General features: G+C 44.6%; 1 protein-coding gene across 3 annotated transcripts in view; it reads left to right on the top strand.

Moving 5' to 3' along the window:
* Window positions 1-19,452, top strand: part of Pde11a (phosphodiesterase 11A) — a 383,576-nt gene that overhangs the window by 333,435 nt on the left and 30,689 nt on the right. For all 3 annotated transcript variants that reach the window (NM_001127480.2, NM_080893.2, NM_001127481.3), the window contains 3 exons: window positions 9,920-9,997; window positions 11,604-11,667; window positions 18,382-18,456. In NM_001127480.2, coding sequence (NP_001120952.1) covers window positions 9,920-9,997; window positions 11,604-11,667; window positions 18,382-18,456 — 217 coding nt within the window. The remainder of the gene's footprint in view (window positions 1-9,919; window positions 9,998-11,603; window positions 11,668-18,381; window positions 18,457-19,452) is intronic.

Below are 19,452 nucleotides of genomic sequence, written 5' to 3'. Positions count from 1 at the left end.
ATACAACTGTTGAACAAGAACAAACAAGCGAAACCCTGTGGTGAATGGCTAGGTTCATGCCCTGCGTCTGGGGTTGATTGTTCAGTCTGACTTTCCCACTCATTGCAAACTGAGCTGCCGAACATTTTTTAATTGACTTCCTGTGCCTGATTCTGAGTCCTCCATCTAATCAGTCCTCCATCTAATAAAGCCTTGATAATTCAATAATAATTTTGCCAGCAAAAATTGGATATACTATGTCAAGAACCAGCTACAAGACCGTAAGAGAGTCACTCACTCAACTCCTCTCTGCCTTGGTTTCCCTGTCAGAACTGTGAGTTTGGACACTTTACTCAGGCCCAGTGACAGTGAACGGAGATTGCTTATAGGAAAGAGCTCCAATGATTTAAAGCACTTTATAAAAAAGAAATCATTCAGCCAGAAACTTCGTAAAATACGCACCATAAAAGATGACACTAGGGGTGGGCAGAGAGAGGAGGAGATCTGCAGTCACAGATGTTCAAGCTTTCAGAGATGCCACAGATGCCCTGTGATACCTGTACTATTTCTAGCCAACAAAGATGAACTACGACCACTTCTTCAATTAGTCATGAAAACAGGAAGTGATAGGTCCCCAGTGCTCACTTAGGCACTGTGCATGCATACATCCCATTTAATTCTAGAAGCAGTCTGAGGAGACAGACAATCTTTGGAATACTAAAATGTTATTACATTTTTATTTATTTTGTACGTGCGCTTGTGTGTCTGGGTGTGTGTGTGCATGCTACGGGACATGCAAGGAGGCCAGACAACAGCTTGCTGTCCTCTCCTTCCGCCACGCGGGTCTGAAAAATCAAAGTCAGATAATCAGGCTTGACATCAGTCACCTTTGCCCCCTGAGCCATCTCGTCAGCTCATTAGACACAGATAATCTTGTTAACTCCATAGCATGAATGGGGACTGTGAGGTCCAGAGAGCTTCAGTTAATTGCTTCCGATATTCAATGGTACTTCTGGGATTAAACAGGCAGTTGGATTCCAGAATGGGTTTACCCCCTCTGCCATTCCCTCTGTCATGATTTCATTAGTAGTTTAAGAGTAATGAAGGGAAACTAAGGCCCAATCCTGAAAACATTTAGGCATTAGTGGCAGGGGTAACTCCAGTGAATGCATGTTTGCGTTTCAAACACAAGAGGTGCCAGGCCAGCCAAGACTCTACCACTCAGAGTGATTCTGCATTCATTTATCAAAATAATAGTAGGTTCTTTCCTAGGGCACTGGAGCTCCCTAGCCATGGGTTCTTGGCCAGGTTCGTAGTATCAGGCATGAGTTTCATTCTGTGAAGCAGACTTTAGATCCAAGCAAAGAGTTGTTGGTGAATCCCACAACATTCATGCCACTACTACACAAATGGGTACATCTCGCCAGGTTGGTACTTACTGTAGCTTACAGGGTCAATGGCTTTCCTCCTTCAACAAGCTGTGTAGCGTCTTCTGTAACAATGAAAGCTATGCATCTTTCTCTTTAGCTAATTCTTGGAGCCCTTAAACTTGACATATTGCCTGACATAATGAGTGCCCAAAATATAAACTTATGACTTTGGTTTCTCATATTAACCTATAGGCAGAGTCTTCTGTCTGACAGAAGTGGTTGCTGACTGTCTATGGCCACCACCCTGAAAGGCATCCAATCTCATCAGACAGGGGTGCCGAGGCTCACAGAGAGGACATGCTCAGAACTCATTGTGCATTCCCTGATTGGTCTCCATGGCAAACAGTCAAATTGCTTCAGACTACTCTTTAAACTGGAAATTACTAAACTATTCAGATTTTACGCAGCCACTCGAGTGCCCAGTGCTTTTTAGACTGGCTCCATAAATGAAGCAGATCACTCTTCAGCTTGAAAACTGCCACTTCCTCTTGCGCTCTGCAAGCATTCTTCATCAGCAGTTATGGGGAATGTCAAAGGCTTCTTTGTTGGTGTCCTTCCAAAGGGCTGCAGTCGGTCGCATGTCTCGAAAGCGTCTGATGGCAGTCATCCGTACTGAATTATTTTAGATTGTTTAGAATAATAGTTTAACCTTACTTTGCAAAGTTACAGCGATATCAAGATAAATTATTAAAATATACAGTGTGAATTCAATAAATAGGCTAGTGCTATTCAGAAACGCTGGCTCATTCACCATTCAGTGGGTGCTTATTAAGAACTCACTGGGCTCTGGGTATTCAACTTCCACAGTCCACTGTCCAGCCGGTCTCGAGATTGGAAAGAATAATGAACAGTAAGATGTCCGTGTGGAACTTAACTCATCGCCGTCTTTCTTGTACTTTAAGACAGCCAGATGAGGTAGCCGGTGGAAACTCTTCTAACATTAGGACAGAAAGTCTATGGTGTGCTGGTAGGCAAAGGTTTTAGTAGTTCCTGACAAAGTCTAAAGAGTCTTTGGACAACTCACATACATATCACCTCTCCGTGACACGGTGATGAAATAGAAATTGGGAAGTTCCAACCCCGATGCATCCACTACGCCAGGCATTGTGTTCCTCATTGGGGACACATACATAGGTGAAGTAAGATGCGTGTGGCTCTTACCTTTAGGGATCCAGGGCCATGGGGAAGAGAGGGAAGTGAACACAGCTGCCTGGGGAGTGCTCTGGCTGCAGTCGCAGCACAGAGTGACTGCAGCAAGTTCCCTCAAAGCACCTCCTTGCCCTGTGGCCTTGTGCGCTGGTTGAGCGGTTGTGTTCTTGTGCTGTGTTATCTTCCAACGTTGTTGACATTCAAGTCTAACCCTTTGACTTGCTATAGCATGCCAAGTCTGCTCAGACTCTTAACACCATACCAAACACGTGATCCCTTTTGTGACCTTGTCTGGCCCAATTTCTAGCTTAAGCCAAAGAGAAACTTCACTTAACAATTAAACATACATGAAGTGGTACAGAGCATGACCCCAGAAAGCTGGAGCAGGATAATCTCAAGTTTGAGGCCAGTGTAGGCTACATGTGGAGGAGGCTCCTGGCTCAAAAACAAACCAATAAAACAAACAACTCTTTTTTTTCTTTAGTCATAATAATTGAAACTGTCACCCACATTTTGCTTTTCTAGTTCCCTTCTCAAGACTTTCCTGCCAAAGTCCGGAAGTCTTTTCAGGACCTACATTTTAAAAGATTTATTTTATTTAAAATGTATTAATTGATTTGATGATTGACTGGTTGATTGACATGTGTGTGGTGTGTATATGCTGTGTGTCTAAGCACGTACATATGTAGCTGCACTTGTATGGGAAGAAGCCGGAAGAGGATGCCTTATCTCTTAGAGCTGGAGTTAGAGGCGTTTGTGGGACACCTGGTCTGTTATGTGGGTCATGTCATCCTGATTAAGCAGCACCTGCTCTCTAGTCACCCAACCATGGCTCCAGCCTAAGGCTCTGAAGTTAAAATGAACTATAGACAAATGGTTTTCATGTAAGAACACTGTAAGGACAGATACCACAGTCTTGCCCTGTATCCACTCTCCCAGCCCACCCATACCCACTTTCATGACCCCACCTTGTGACTCTGGAGCTGACACTGCAGGGAACAGGTAATTATGCCTGTCGCTGTGGCAACGAGACTTCCTAACATTCATAGACTTTCAGGAGATTCAAAGGTGCTAGCCGAGTATTATATGTGCACATGATATTACACATATACATATTATATATTTTGTAGATGTAGAAGTTTCCAAAAAAATCCAATTAAAATGCACGCAGAAGTGACAATTTCTCATTTTGTAAATAAAAGACACTTTGAGGAGACTGCGCAAATCAGGAAGGATTTCAAGGTAATGATGAGGGCTGGATAACCAATCTTTGGAATTATCTTTGAGGGCAATTCTAGTAGTTTTGTCCAAATGGAGATTTTTTTTTTAAGACCGCTATTTTTCTGAGTGGCACATATGTCAGCAGAGCAGAATAAAAAGCCTAATAAAAACATATCTGGTTATAAATGAGATTTTCCAGGAAGTTGCTTTTCACTAGCTGGGCGCTTGGCATCGTCCTTGAAAGCCAAGGTTCCCAATGATCTGCCTCAGAAGTTAATGACATAGTTCCCCATGACAAAGAAGTCTGGATCCAAGGGTATTATATAGTTTTGTGGGTTTTTAAATATCCATTTTAACAGCCTCTTGTTCCTGGACATGCTCCTCTCCCAAGCCATTTCCTACACGCTGTTGACTGCGTCATCTATATGCACAGATGCTATAGGTGCCGAAGGATCCGCTCTATATATGGGGAAATTAAATGCATCCCCAAACACACTATGAATTTCCAATGCTTCTTTGTTTTGGTTGTCACAAAAAAAGAGGGCAGAAACACAGCACCTGCAGCACGGACCGCTCTGGCAGAGGCCACCTGCAGCCCTCCTTGGAGTGCCCCTCCTCCATCCTGTTGGGGATAGAAACTTCTGTCAGGGATTGGTACTGCCTAAGCATAGCAGCCTATGACCTCATCGTCTTTCATGAGTGTTGGCAGCAGAGACTGAGCATAAACTCATAAAACAAAGGGCTACCTGGCCCCAACGGGGCTCTGCTATCTACCATGTGTAGGAACATCCCCAGACAGCAGATATGGGAGACTGAGAACTTCGAACTACCCAGATTTGTGCATAACTGCCCCCATGACTTTGGAGAAATAACTTCACTTTGCTTCATCTCGAATTTCCTTAGCTGAAAAATGGGAGAATTATACATAGCAGATTCTTCCCAATGTTCAAAACTGGTCTCGTGGTCTATAACTGTAATGAAAACTCAAACACAGCCCGTCGTGGTGGTGCACACTTAAAATCCCAGCGCTGGAAGAAGGAGACAGAGCATCAAAAGGTCAGGCTCATCCTCAGCCGCATGTTCAATGGGGCTCCTGAGAACCTATCTCAAAAAATAAAAACAAAAACTTAAAAAACACACAAACATAGAAATCATTCTATGACTCGACGGTTTTATATATGCAACCAGACAGATGCAAATGCTCCGATCTAAAAAAAATAAAAATTCACAAGATAGATACACGCCACTCAGAGAAGCATCATATATACTCACAAACACAGACATATTGGAACTGATCATCACTGGGAGATGGACACATAGACAGATCAATGGCGTGCCTTGCAAGACTGTAACCAATGAGGTTGAATAGTCTAGAACTGTATCAAACACATGGGTAATTCATTCACTGAGCACTCAACATTGAACAGCAAGTGGCCAAAAATTACATATACTTCATTCATATCATCATATCATCATATGATGTTTTAAAATGGACAATGTTCTTATTACTCAGAAGGAAAAGTTCTGAGGAGACCTGTGAGAGGTCGCCCTCTCACAGGTGGGAAGGTCGTCACCAGTGATGTGGTGCATAGAGGTCCACCGATGGCTGGACTTCCGTGTCTAGTTTTGTTCTGCTCTGTTGTGGTGTTTGTGGTGCTGAGAACCAAACCGAAGTTCTCCAACCCAGGGCCTTGTGCATACTAGGCACCAGTCCAGCACAGCCCTTGACATCTCAAGTTTAACACTTGAAAATCATCCTCCGTAAGAATATTTCTTTTATCTTTGAAGGTCATAGCCAAAGCTGGGAGGACAGAGGAAATGTAGTCAATCGAGAAATAGTCCCACTTTGGCCATGGAGGAAACATTGAATTAATCTGATACATCTTTATGTCTTGTAAAAAGGTTCTTCATATCCCTCTTCTATCTACCATCCTTAGGGATAATAAACATTCCTTTTCTTCCCAATGTGATGGAATCGTATTGTTAATGCCTTGTTAAACCCGTGACTGAGGCTGAGTTCAGGGAACTCGAAACTCCAGTTATTAACATTTTTATTATTGGAGAATTTGTTGATATGATGCTACTCAAACGCACATCAGAGATTTGGGGCTGTTAACATTTCCCTAGGTCAGCGTGTGAGGAGGGTGCAGATGGCATGGGGATCAGAGGACATCTTGCAAGCGTTGGTTTTCTCCCTCCACCATGTGGGTTCGGAGGATCCAACCCAGCTTGTCATGCTTGGCAGCAAATTTCATTATCCGCTGAGCCATCCTGCTGACCCGAGATTGAGGATTTGAAAGGGGGGGGACAAAGGTAGAACGGAAGAGAGATGGGGGTGGATCCTGTCAAAACACATTACATGCCTGTATGAGAGTCTCAGACAATAAAAAGACAAATTAAAGGAGGATTATTTTGCAGTGATTTAGCCAGCTACACCCCCACTCTGTATCAAGATGACATATCCCTTCCACAAGAGTTCTATCCCCCATAGCACTAGAGAAAGATCCCACAGCCTTGCACGAGCTAGGCAACTCCTCTTCCAGTGAGCTAGGTCCCAGGCCCTTCCTCCTTTGCATTTGTTTTTTGAGAAAAAATTCTAAGTTTTCCAGAGTGACCTTGAATTTGCTCTGTGACCTAAGGATGCCTTGAACTCCCCACCCTTCTGCTTTAGCCTCCCATGTAGCTGGGTTGACAAGCTTGGGACACCAGGTCTAGGTATTGTGCTCTTATTTCTCACAACTTAGTGTGCTGTCCAGTCTTTGATAGTCAGAGTTTGGTCAATAAGATCCTGACTGGGCTTCCCTTATATTGATTTTGAAGCTATAAAGAGCAACCATGAAGCTCTAGGACAGCAGCCAGAGTCCGGGTAAAACCAGTGGATGGAGAATTATTTTAAAACAAGGGTAGATTTCTAAGATAATATTTTTCACTTATTCATCGGTATAATAAATGTTTATTTAGCTCCTACTACACACGAGGCTCTGTTGGAGACACTGGAAATAGGAGTAAGAGAAGATGGGCCTGGTTTCTGTTCTCCAGGAGCTTGCATTCTGATGGTTTCTTGGGATAGCTCATAGACTGAAATGGAGATCCACGTTGAGTCTGCTGGCCAAGACCATGACTGACAAGCTCTTCCAGAGAAACCTCCCATGATCCTCCACACTCCTCCAAACTGAGTACCTCTACCTGTGCTCCTGGTGGGAGTGGGGAGATGATCTTATCTGCTGGGACAGCTGTTGTTCCAACCTGTACTTCTGTGTCCTGCTGATGTGTCAGCTGTGGGAACTAGCCAGATGCTCACAGGCTCTAGAGCAGGAAGCCATCCTCCATAAGTATCTACTTTTGACCAGGATGCTGCTTGTCTGATCAGTGTATGAAACCCACTACAAACTACAAACTATGGACTACAAACTGGGGCTCACAGTGCCTATTCTTTTCTGAAGAGAAAAGTGAAACCCGGTGAGATTAGGTAACGTCTTCCAAGGTTGACCATGTAGGGGATAGGTGAAGGACGTCCCCCAGGAACACAGGAAGAGCCAACAAGCATCATCTGCATTGACGGGGGGACTGCGGCCAGACAAGACACAGGAGCTGCACAAACGAAGGGCCAGAGCTTACCTATATTTAGAACTCACTATTTTATCCACAATGGTTTCTGCATTCATTTTGATTTTATAATACTGTATTAAAATATTATTCATTTTGATTCTTTGTTGAAAGAGGTTTAGTTTGTTTTTAATTTTGAGACTGTGTTTGTGTACATGTGCATGTGTGTGCACACACTTTCACACACACACACACACACACACACACACACACACACACACACACACAAATAACTTCAGATGCCCACAGACTCCAGAACAAGGTATTGAACCTCCTGAAGATGGTGCTACAGGTGACTGTGAAGCAGCCAACACAGATCCTCTACAAGTGCCATACCCAGCTCTTAACCTCTGAGCCACCTCTCCATCCACCCCTGTTATTTGAGCTTTTCTGACACCCATTTAATACTGGGGAGTGCCTCCCTCACCTCACTCTGGCTAGTCCAAGATTATTGGTACTACCACAGTACCTCATTTAAAGAGGAATTAACTGTTTCTTCATCAGCTGTCCCTGCTAACTTGAAAACACTTAAAAAGTAGCACTTTGTCTCATGTCCGTAAGGCTGAATAAGTCTCTAGGATAAAATGAGTAAATACTTCACAAATATCTGTTGGACTCAACTTTCTTCTCCAGAAAGATTAAGAAGACTAATTTCTGTTCTGCAAGAGGAAAGCCACAGACACACTCTGCAGTCTCCATGCAGACCCATCACCCTATTACACATGGCTGCTGTCAGTAAGAAGGTTCACGCCATTTTTATTTTAACCATGGCAATCAGATAGTGCGGAGCCACCAGGGCCAACATTCAGCACACCTCACTTCAAATCCTTCCCAGAAAGCCGGACCCTGAGTCTGACCAATGTGGAATGACAGCTAACAAGTCCAGGTCAATGTGAGTCCAAGTCCACACCCTTCCCAGTCAGCTGCTTCCCGTTCTGTTTTGAAGGGAAGCAGGCCAAGTGAGGAAGATGGTGAGTTATACAGAGTAGCGGACTGCAGGTACCTGCCCAGCATGAGAGGACAGGAACGGCCTGGTTCTTCTATGTGAAATAGCACCTCTAGTCATGTGGTGGGCATGTCTGAGAGATCATCCTGGTCTGTAGTATGGCTGTGTCCTGGATCCGTTTGAAGAGAGTCAACCTCTGAACCAGAACCTCTGTTGTGCAGAATAAGGAAGGGAGCTGCATGTTATCGCCTGACTTGTTCCCATCCGGGTAAACTTGCTCATCACTCTAACCAGTTGACAAGGAACCCAAAGGTGGTCAACTTCTCTGAGCGTCTCAGATCAGACACAGGGAAGCCTGTCCTCTGCACATATGTCACTCAAACCTCCATAGGTTTCTGAGTCTGTGCTCTGGATGACAGCATGGTCATCCAGATGCTACTTCTCAGGGTATATTTCTTTAAACATCCGCACTATATAGAAGTTTAGGCAAGCTTTTTCCGCTTTATCATTTCTCAGAGTCTTCTAATGGCTGCTGTGAGTTTTGTGTCCAGGAGAGCTGCATTACGGCCAGCGCTATATGATGAGCCACTCTTAAGATAGCTGTAGGGTGGAGTCTCTATACTATGGAAAGAGACTCGTCACAGTCGTTAAAGTGCTCTCTCATTAGTAAATGCCAAGACAGTAAAAACTTGGGAAATGACTCTTAAAATGTTTGTTCTCTTTTATTTTTCTCTCTTTGTTGTGACAAAAATGACAAGTTGTGTAAAGTTTCAAAACCAGGAAGTAATTACATTTTATAACTCTAAGATAAACCTCATTTGTCTTTTCCATCCACCTATAGGTGTATGAGCAAAGGCATAGTGGTGTGTGTGTGTGTGTGTATGTGTGTGTGTGTGTGTGTGTGTGTGTAACAATTACAATATCTATATTTAGGCATTGTGCTATTTGCTTACATATGCCAACTGTCTCATTTAACACTCCCAGGAGGTCTGTGAGTTAGAAAATTAGATGCCCAACTGTACCTTGGGAAATTGAGGCTCAGAAGGTCTCAGTAACTTCCTGTAGGTGTACAGCGAGTAACTGAAGAAGCTACCATTTAGTCACAGCTACTCCCAACCTGGAGACAGCCATGAATTTAAGCGCGAAGGTGGTAAAATTGTTATTTTCTGAGCTGGAAAACAGATCTTTATCTTGAATATACTGTCAAGGAGTTTATCTTTCCTTGAGTCTCCCATGTTGAGTAATGAAAAGGCGTTCTTAAGTTGTCCCCTTTTCCTGTCTGTCCTTGCTTTTCTCTGACTTTCCGCAGCCTAGAGACTAAACAACACACAGTCCTCACTGCACTGTTTTATGTTTTATGGATTTATAATGTCCTTTGTTGTAAATACATTTAGAAGTGATTGCCACTTTCTCTTGATGTCTCAACCTTTTTAGGTGATTCATTTTGATACTTCTTTAGCCTCGTGATTTCAAATATTAAGTTACTGAGTTCAGGTCGCCTTCTATTTTCCTCATAACTGTGTTTATCTCACTCCAAAGACTGAGAAATCTCATTCCAGGGTTTCCCCCCATTCTTCATGTCCTGCAGGAGAAGAACTGAGTTCTTCGAGCTTGTCAGTAAAGGAGCCTATGATTGGAGCATCACAAGTCACCGCGATGTGTTTCGGTGAGAAAAAGCTTTCCTCCGTGCGGGCTTCCCGGTATCAGACATTTAGCCACACTTTTTCTGTGTACATTGGGAAAGTTTCAGATTATCAACTGAATAAGTAAAATATTTAGTATTTTAGTATTTAGTGATTATCTAAAGCATGCTCCAGGAAGGCAATCACACAGAGATTATTTCCTGAGCAGGAGACACCACTGTGTGCTACCCACAGTCATGGTTCCTCTTGAACTCACAAAATCTAAAATGCAAATCCTTGGAGTGGGTTGGTAAGTCTGGTAGCTTTGTGATAAACACCGAATCCTGCACCCTTTATTTGCCTGGAGACAGTTGCTTAATGTCTCCGTGCTTTTGCCTGTAAGAATAATAGCATCTAACTCTGTGGCTGCAGTGAGGGTTCAGCCAGTCAGCAGTTAGTCCGTCAGTTAAGAAAGCATTCATGCAGAAACAGGGGGAAAGGGAGCACAGCAAGATGCTCCCTACAGAGGACCAGAACCCAACAATAGACAGAGTTGTCTCCGTCTGCACAGAACTTAGCATACCGGTGTTTGGGGCCTGCTTCTTAAAGGCTGCTCTGGTCCAAGGGGGTGGCGGATGCTGGTGCAGCCTGGCTCGCGCTGTGAATGACCCATTGTTAGCTGGGACTCTGCCCACTCCAGTCCTGCTCTGCCATCTGGGCAGCAGACATGTTTCCAAGATGTTGAGATCCAGCAGGGTTTAAAATGCTAGCTGACAGCGGGACAGCCCTCTGACCTTTCACAACGTACCCTTTCTTCTGAGTGTCAGCCTGGGAACCTCCTGGATCCAGTCCTGGGCAACTTTTCATCGTATACGTCCGGTACAGCTGAAAAAAAAAAAAAAACAGCAGACTGGAGATAAAAGATATACCTTAACTTTCACCCTTTTACCACATCTGATAATACTCTCACAACGATTTGAGCTATTTCCAGTGTTTCCATGGTTCAGCATAAATCCTAGTTAAATCTGCCCTTGAAAACCTGATTCATGTCGTACCTGTGTTTTATGTATGCACAGATGAAGGAAAACTGTAGCTGGATACATTTCTGAGAATGTGTATAAAATATAGTAGACTCCAGGCAGTAACCCAGGTGACACAGTGCGGCTCTCTGCTAAATCGTGGCTATGTGGAGCTGTAAACATAAAAGAGCTCCCTCCACAGTGTGTCCCTCACCTCTTTGGCGTGGGTTTCTGTCCTTTGTCATCTGTGCTAAGTCAGTAAGCAGATTCATCGGCCACACAGTGTCATACACCGAGATCACCTGGCTTATGGTTAAGAAAGGGGAAAGCTTCTTGTGTGTTATTTTAACCAGAGCCTGCTTGACTCCGGTGTAGAAAGAGGGTTGTCTTGCTTTCCTGGATATGCCGCAGACAAAACAAAACGGAAAAGGCATATGAGGAAGGTGTGAGAGGCCTTTGTCTTCTAGGCAGTGTCTGCTTCACGATGGAGAAGCAGAACAGTGTGGCCCCTCGATGAGGGAAGAAAGTGTGGGCTGGCCCCGGCTCCTTATTTTTGTATGGACCTAGGGTGAGTTTGCTTAGGAATGCAACAGAAGATTATTCAGGCTGTTTGTTCTCTTCTGTTTTTCAGATCAATGTTAATGACAGCTTGTGACCTTGGAGCCGTGACCAAACCGTGGGAGATCTCCAGACAGGCAAGTGGTGATTAATGGCAGAGCTCAGCAGAGGAGGGATGGAAGGGGGGGACGGAGCACTGGCCTCCCGCACTGAGACCAGGGTCTTTGCAAGGTTCTGGTCTGGCACGTAGCCACAGCGTCTTACCCCACAGCCTTTCTCTCCAGTGCTCCCACTGAACAGGGCTATTTCTGGCTGCGAGATTTTTCTAATGTGCCACACCTGAATAACACGTTGACCATCCCTTAAGCCAAACAGTTCGCAATACTGTTTTTGAATACGTAGCCGTGTTTTAGCAAAAGAGCCTGTTTATCGCTAATGAAAAAGAAAATGGGAAAAGAGAAACTCTGTTCTTGTTTTCAGGTACTATTTAAGTGTCAGAGGGCTCTATTGCCAACATGTGCAGTGTCCCACTTAATTTCTATCAAGACCAATAATGATCAGTGCATAGTTTCCCAATGCATGCAAGCATTATTTTTAAGCAACAGTGGTTTTGAATAAAGCCGCTCCCTACCTTGAGATCCTTGATTTCTAAGAGGAGTTAGTGATAGCTCTTTAGGTTTTCTCCCCCTCTTTGACTTAATATTATTTTATTTTCTTGAGACAAGCAACTGTATAGTCTCTAGGTTGCTCTCAAATTCTTTGGTTCAAGTGCTGCTCCTGCCTCAGCCTCCTGAGTAGGGGACTCGCTAGCATCAAACCCACTGAGTTTTATGAGACACCTGCTATGTAGACTGTAAGATCCAAAACAGTAACTTGGGATCTTAAAATGACATTTTTGGGAAAATAAGATGTAGCCATGTATCAATAGATGATTTGTGCATATGTTGTTTTATTCAATCTTGATTTTAAGAACCTTTATGGTAGGTATACAGTAGGCTGAGTAATTGTCACACAAGCGTAGCAAGTCATAATCCCAGAGGCGTATAACCATGACCTGAAAAGAAAAGGACAGTTGTCTGTATACAGGAGTAAATGTAGTAAGGTTTTGCTGAGGGAGAAGAGCCTGGAGTATGCAGGTGGGTTCCACATCCAGTCACAGGTGCCTTTGTAAGCGAGCAGGGAGCAGAAAACTCAGAGTGCAGAACAACATACAATGTGAGAATCATACAGATACTGACATGTTCATGTCTACAAACCAAGGAGTGCCACTAGCAACCAAACACCAGAAAGGGGCAAAGAACAGAAGGAGCCTTCAAAGGATCACACCGCCAACCCCTGGACTTCTGCCTGTCAGCCTGATCTGAACCACTGCCCCCAGAACTCTGCAAGAATAACTCCTGTTAGCTTAGCCAGAGTTTGGAGTGATGTTTGGGAGTTCACTTCACATAGAGGAAGGATGGGGCTTTGGATAAGTAGCCCGAGGTCTTCCATAGATGGTAGCTGGTGGATCAAAATAGACACTCACTTCTTCTCGGCTTCTAGTGGATCACTGCCATTGTGACCCGACCAAAACTCAGACCAGGGGCTTGAGTGTGACTCATGATTCCTTGGGTTACAAAAACAACGAACAAAGAAAACACAGAGGACCTTCAGGGAGCATCGAGAAGGAAGAAGGCTATGGGGCTGTGAAAGCCATTGTTGGTCTTGGAGAAGTGACTGGAGAGTGGCCAACAGCCACAGGGGAAAGGTTCCACGCTGGCTTGATCTGCTGGAATGACACCGACTCCTGAAGAGAGACTCATAAACTGAAAAACTTAGAGCAAAATAGATCCCAGCAGATTAGCACCAAGCCCTCATTCAGGAAGGGCCAGGCTTTTCTCCACAGGCTGAAGCCATCTGCAGTTCTAAGCACCATGGCTTAAACAGGTCTAACCTTTTGACATGGTGACAGGACAGTGTCATTTGCAAAGCTCACACTCAAGAACCATGAAGTTACAACAGTGGCAACCAATGTCTCATGTTTTAAGTGAATTTATAATTTTTTGCTAGGCTACACTCATAGTGGCTGGCACCTCTGTTTTGATTCTGGGCTGGGATGATGGACCATGAGGGTCTGACAGTAGAAACTAAATGCCTTCAACAGGCCATTGGTCCAGACTTGTTGCATGACCCCGTTCCACCAAGAAGTGCAATCCATTCCTTTGCCCAGCAAGTAGAAAGTCAGAAACAGTTTGTGAGAATATGTCTAGCACAGTTTACCCTTCCAATCACCAGAAATGTCTGTCCAAACAGACAAGCATCCTCTCCCCAGAGAAGACAAACTGGGTGGCCGATGAGTCAGGGCACCAGGCTCAAAGTCTACAATCTCCAGATGATATGTGTCACCCTACAGCAGGTCTAGATGCAAGCCAAGGACCTAAATGTTCCCAAAATACAGCATCAGACAACTACCTCCACACACAGATTACCACCACAGCTTTCCCAAGGAAAGAGATAAAGGACACTTGTAGCCAATGGTCTGTGGAGATCCCAAGCCCTCCAGGTATTCACCATGAGGTCTCCACCAACAGTGAACCTGGTTCCTTATGGGATGCTTCCCATCCCCATCCCCATCTCCACGCCCATGCCCACGCCCACACCCATCAACCACCCACCCCCAACTCGACTCCACACCTCCATCCCAATTTCCACCCTACACCCATCCCAATCATGACTTTCTTTCCAGGGCCATTTAGTTCCCCTAGGGAAATGATTCCTTTTCTGCTGGGCCACATTATCTGAAGGTTAAGCAGCTTTCTCAGCTTACTTCTTTCCTGAGGATTGCAAGCTGGTTTTTATGTAGTCACAGACTTATGGTTTCTTACACACTAAAGTATTCTTAAACATTGAACAAAGTGGTTCTTCTCTCCATATGAACATCTTAGATTCTTTTTGCTTTCCGACATTCAGGAATAGACAAATGTAGTAAATCTGTTTCTTTCTTGTGTCCTCATTTGGGGCCCTGAGACCTCGCAGGCTTTCATAAGAGAACTATGCCATTATGTTACTTTATGAGCCATTTTTTTTTTCATTTGAAACAATTTTGCTGGGCCAGCAAGATGGCTCATCAGGTAAAGGTGCTTGCTGCCAAGACCTGAAGACCTGAGTTCTATTCCCCAGACCCATAAGGTGGGAAGGAGTACCAACTCCTGCAAGTTGTCCTCTGACTTCCGCAGGCAGTGTGGCAACACACACACACACACACACACACACACACACACACAATTTTTTAAGGTCATTTAAATTTATTTTTAAAAAGAATTTGCTTTAAGTTACCTACTTCATTCAGCTATTTTATCCAATAAGTATGCTGGCCATAATGTTAATTAAATTCTTATTTCAAAGCCGAGTCTTAATTAATATTTTTCATCTAAAGCATACCTTAATTTTAATATTTCTAGTATGGAATTAAGAAACAGCTTTATCGGGGCTGGGGATTTAGCTCAGTGGTAGAGCGCTTACCTAGGAAGCGCAAGGCCCTGGATTCGGTCCCCAGCTCCGAAAAAAAGAACCAAAAAAAAAAAAAAAAAAAAAAAGAAACAGCTTTATCTCCATTCCCACAGCACTGGATTTTTCTGTTCCCTTTCATCCCTCATTATAAACCTGCTAATCTTTTCTGAGCTCACTGTATGAATGCCCGGGGAAAGAGTCAATAGCTACATTGCATGCTATTAACATTTGTTTTCCAATGTCTTTTCTTCAATTCTACATCCCTTAGGAATAGTATCTGTTCTCTGTCGGTGATACTGCACAAGGATGCATAACAGACTGTCCTCTGTATGGCCTCATGTCTGTCTTATCCCTGGTCATCACCAAGATGATGCTACGTGTGTTAAGGTTCTCTCCCTCCCTCTCTCTGTCTCTCTCTGTCTCTCTGTCTCTCTCCCTCTCTCTCCCTCTCTCTGTTTCTCTCTCTTCCTCTCTCTCTCCCTCTCTCTGTTTCTCTCTGTCTCTGTCTCTCTGTCTCTCTCTCTCTCTCTCTCTTTCTCCCTCTGTCTGTCTCTCTCATTTATTTTCTTTTCCTTTTTTGTCTCTTTTCCTCTTTTTTTGTGTGTCTTTTTAACCATGAATATCTTGCCTTAATACCAATTCTCTCCTATATAAAGTTAGGCTGGGCTTTTGCTGCAATAGTAAATATGTTCTGAGTTTCAGGACCTGAAAAGAATTTGCTTCTTCTCACATCACAGTCTGGTATGGACGGGACAGTTCTCGTCCCTTTGAGCCACTGTCAGTTTCATTGCGACACAGTAGAAGTCACAAAAGGTCACATAAAGAATTTGTGTAGAACTAACACCTTTCATGTCTCTGCCCATCCTGTGGAAAGGTAGGACTTAGAGAACAGGCTGCCCAGAGGCAGGTGGCTCGGCCAGGAATTGCAGAAAGCGCAGTGCTACGGTAGCTCATGTGGTGGTTGATTACAAGCAGAGACAACACTGGACATCTGCTTCTGACCTCTACATGTACTCGCACATGCATGCGAGTACACCCACATCTGCCGACACATGTGTGCTGGGCTTCTGCCAGCTGGGCACGCAAACTAGAGTCATTTGAAAGGAGGGAGCCTCAACTGAGAAAATGTCCCTGTAAGATTCAACAGTAAGGCATTTTCTTAATTTGTGATTGGTGGGGAAGGGCGTAGCCCGCTGTGGGTGGAGCCATTCCTGGGCCGGTGATCCTGGGATCTATAGGACAACAGGCTGCTTTTAGGTCGTGATGTTTCCTCACAGCAATAGGAACCCCAACTCCAGCAACGTGCAAACACAAATACGCAAACTCTTAAAAATAAAGCGCAAGTGTATGCATTAATGTATATGTTTATATTAATATCTTCTTATAGAGTTTTAAGTTAAGGTTAAATTTTATTATGGGTGTTTCCCCTACATGTGTATCTGTGCATTGCATGAGTGCATGGTGCCCGAAAGACCAGAAGAGGGTTTGGAATTCCCTTGGACCAGAGCTCCAGAGAGTGGTCGGCCACCAGGGTGCTAGGATTCAAACTTTTGTCCTCAGGAAGAGCCTTCTCTCCAGCCCTTGACAACATATTTTGAGATAGAATCTTACGCTGTACCTCAGGCTGGCCTTGAACGTGACAACCGTCCTGACTCGGCCTCTCAGGCGAGGCGTCTCTCAGAGATTCTGTAGCTCCATTGCTAACTTCCTAGACGTTGGTTTTATTTTTTAAAAATCCTCTTCAGAATGTGTCTTAACTGGGATTAGCGCACTCACCCATCCTCGGGAACATGAGTTTAGGTACGTGGGTTTTCTCAGTGACACCACACACCCACCCACCCACACATACACACACCATGGCCTGATTAGCATCTCGGCTTCCTTCTTTAATGAAAACTCCAATCGGGAGCCACTTAATGATCCTGACGGGGATTTTTAAGTACAAATGAAACGAGTTCTAGTTAAACTGTGAAGGGAGCAGAGGGGGGTAGGTGGGCGACTATAGGAGAAGAGCAGGAGTTCCCATTAGTGTCTTTGCTTTCCAGAGAGCACACAAAATTCCTGCCTTGGGTGCCTTGTGTGCATTTACATTAATGCAAAAGACAAGGCTTCAGAGGCATCAGAGGGAGGGTCGTGGGGCCTGGCTAATGAGACTGCAGGGCACTGTTTCTTCTTTATAAGCAAGGCCAGAGGAAAAGAGTCCAGAGTGTAGAAGTTAAAGGTAGAGGTCAAGGCTGGAGAGGGGAGACGTGACCCAGGTCCCAGAACCTGCAAGTGCAGGGGCACAGGAGGGGGCTTCTGATCACTTCCTACCACCTCGATGCTGAGGAATTCTTGAGCGGGACCCACGCTTCTTATCAGAAATGGTAGAAATCTGACCTTACTGGATATTCGAGGTTTTTAATACTGTGTATTGTTACTCTCACCTTTATCGTGGGTATATATACCTGTGTAAGTTTGATGTTGTCTTTAAATTTTATGATCCGTCTCTTCAGATACATATAAATAAAAACTCCCTTTTTTTCTTGTAGAGCCGGGGCCTCACACACATTAAGCCTATCACACAGCTTTTTCCCCGGGCCTCTTTTCACTTGAGATATGTTCCCACTAAATTCCATAGGCATCTTTGAACTCACCCTATAACCAGCCAGGCCTTGCCTGTCAAACCCTGAGTAGCTATAACTATGGGCCTGTGACACCAGGCCTGACTTAGAAAAATTACCTTGATTTTGTGTACCTGACCAGATTAAACCATCTCACTTTCATAAGGCAGAATATTCTCCTCTTCTGTAAGAACATAAAATAGAGAAAAAATAATTTGGTGGTCCAGGCTTTCTTGCTATCTACCATCTAGAACTTTTTCTCCCAAGTCTTCCAACATGCACCAATCCCAGAGAAATGGTCATTCAGAGATTGGCTGGCTGCACATCTTACTGTCCTCAGAAATATCTGCTCAGCGTTTATCTGCTCTAGCAATTTTCTATCCTCAAATGATCCCGAGAACCACAAACTAAGGGAATAGAAAACAGCCTGTTCAGTGTGACCGTGGAGCATCTGTGTTCACGAGTGAAGGGGGAGGAAATGCAGGTGCTGTGGCTGGGGGTGGAGCAACCGTTGCATTGTGGGTATAAGGGCCTGCAGTGGTGCCATCAGTTAGCATGCAGTCCGTGCACGTCAGTGCAAGCAGGCAATTAAGTGAATAGCAACTGGGCCCTAATCAGTGCTTTCAGTACCAGACTAGGGCAGCCTAAAGACCATGCTCTTCAAATTAAGATACTGACCATGCACATAAACCAGAATATAACTCCTACATCCCATAGAGTACTACACTACAAATAAATTCAAACGCTTCTGTGTTTCAGGTGGCTGAACTTGTCACCAGCGAGTTCTTCGAACAAGGAGATCGGGAGAGGTCGGAACTCAAGCTCACCCCCTCTGTAAGCCTGTCCTTTTAATATCGCTAAGTACGCTTTTGAATGGAATTTTCAAAGGTTACTCCAAGCCTTGAAATGGGGGAAGGATGGAGAAGTCCTGGCAGTTTGAAACTTTAACTAAACAGGAATGCTAAGCCCGTGTTCCTGGGTTTCTGACTGAGACTGCTGAACTGTTTAACGAGCTGAGCACCCACAGCAGGGCAAGCAAGCGGGCATGGGAGGGGGCAAGTGCAGGGCAGAGTTTGAACATCTCGGAGCCAGCGCTGGCACTTCGCATGTGCCCACCTTGAACAGGAAGAATGGCAGAAATTAAAATCAAGAGCTTCCCAGCCTCCAGCAGCTACCCGGGCTTGCTTGCTTGCTTATGGAAGTGTGGGGATCTAGGGATCCAGGTTCTGGTGGCTGGCAATGCTATTTATTGCCCCTCGTGCAATGCCTGTATGAACGCTAGTGACAAACTGGGGGTGCTGCTGTCTCATCCTTCAAAGTAAAGAAGCCCTGGACACCACCCTAGGGAGGGGTCAGCCTCTTCATTCCTTCCCTGTTTTGTTTTGTTTTTTAAGATTTATTTTATTTATATAAGTACACTGTAGCTGTCAGAAACACCAGAAGAGGACACCGGATCCCATTACAGATGGCTGTGAGCCACCATGTGGGTGCTGGAAATTGAACTCAGGACCTCTGGAAGAGCAGTCAGTGCTCTTAACCACTGAGCCATCTCTCCAGCCAGCCTCTTCCTTCCTAGTGAGCAGCTAAAACAGCTCCCCTGGTCACTCTGAGAGGGGGCAAAGTATTTTAAAGAGTAACCATGCAGCCAACACAGTAGGTCTAATGAAGCACACAGTGTCCGCACAGTGTGCGTGGATTGTTTGAGGATTCCAGGTCACCCTGTCTTGAACACTTGGCAATATTAGTTAGATCTTTGAATTTTCACACACCCCACCTTGCTGAAATTCAGACACCAGAGAAGGCAGCAGGACCCTTTCTGACCTTGAGCAG

The sequence above is a fragment of the Rattus norvegicus genome, chromosome 3, assembly GCF_036323735.1.
Source record: "Rattus norvegicus strain BN/NHsdMcwi chromosome 3, GRCr8, whole genome shotgun sequence".
Taxonomy (NCBI): domain Eukaryota; kingdom Metazoa; phylum Chordata; class Mammalia; order Rodentia; family Muridae; genus Rattus; species Rattus norvegicus.
This window is presented reverse-complemented; position numbering and strand designations above follow the sequence as displayed.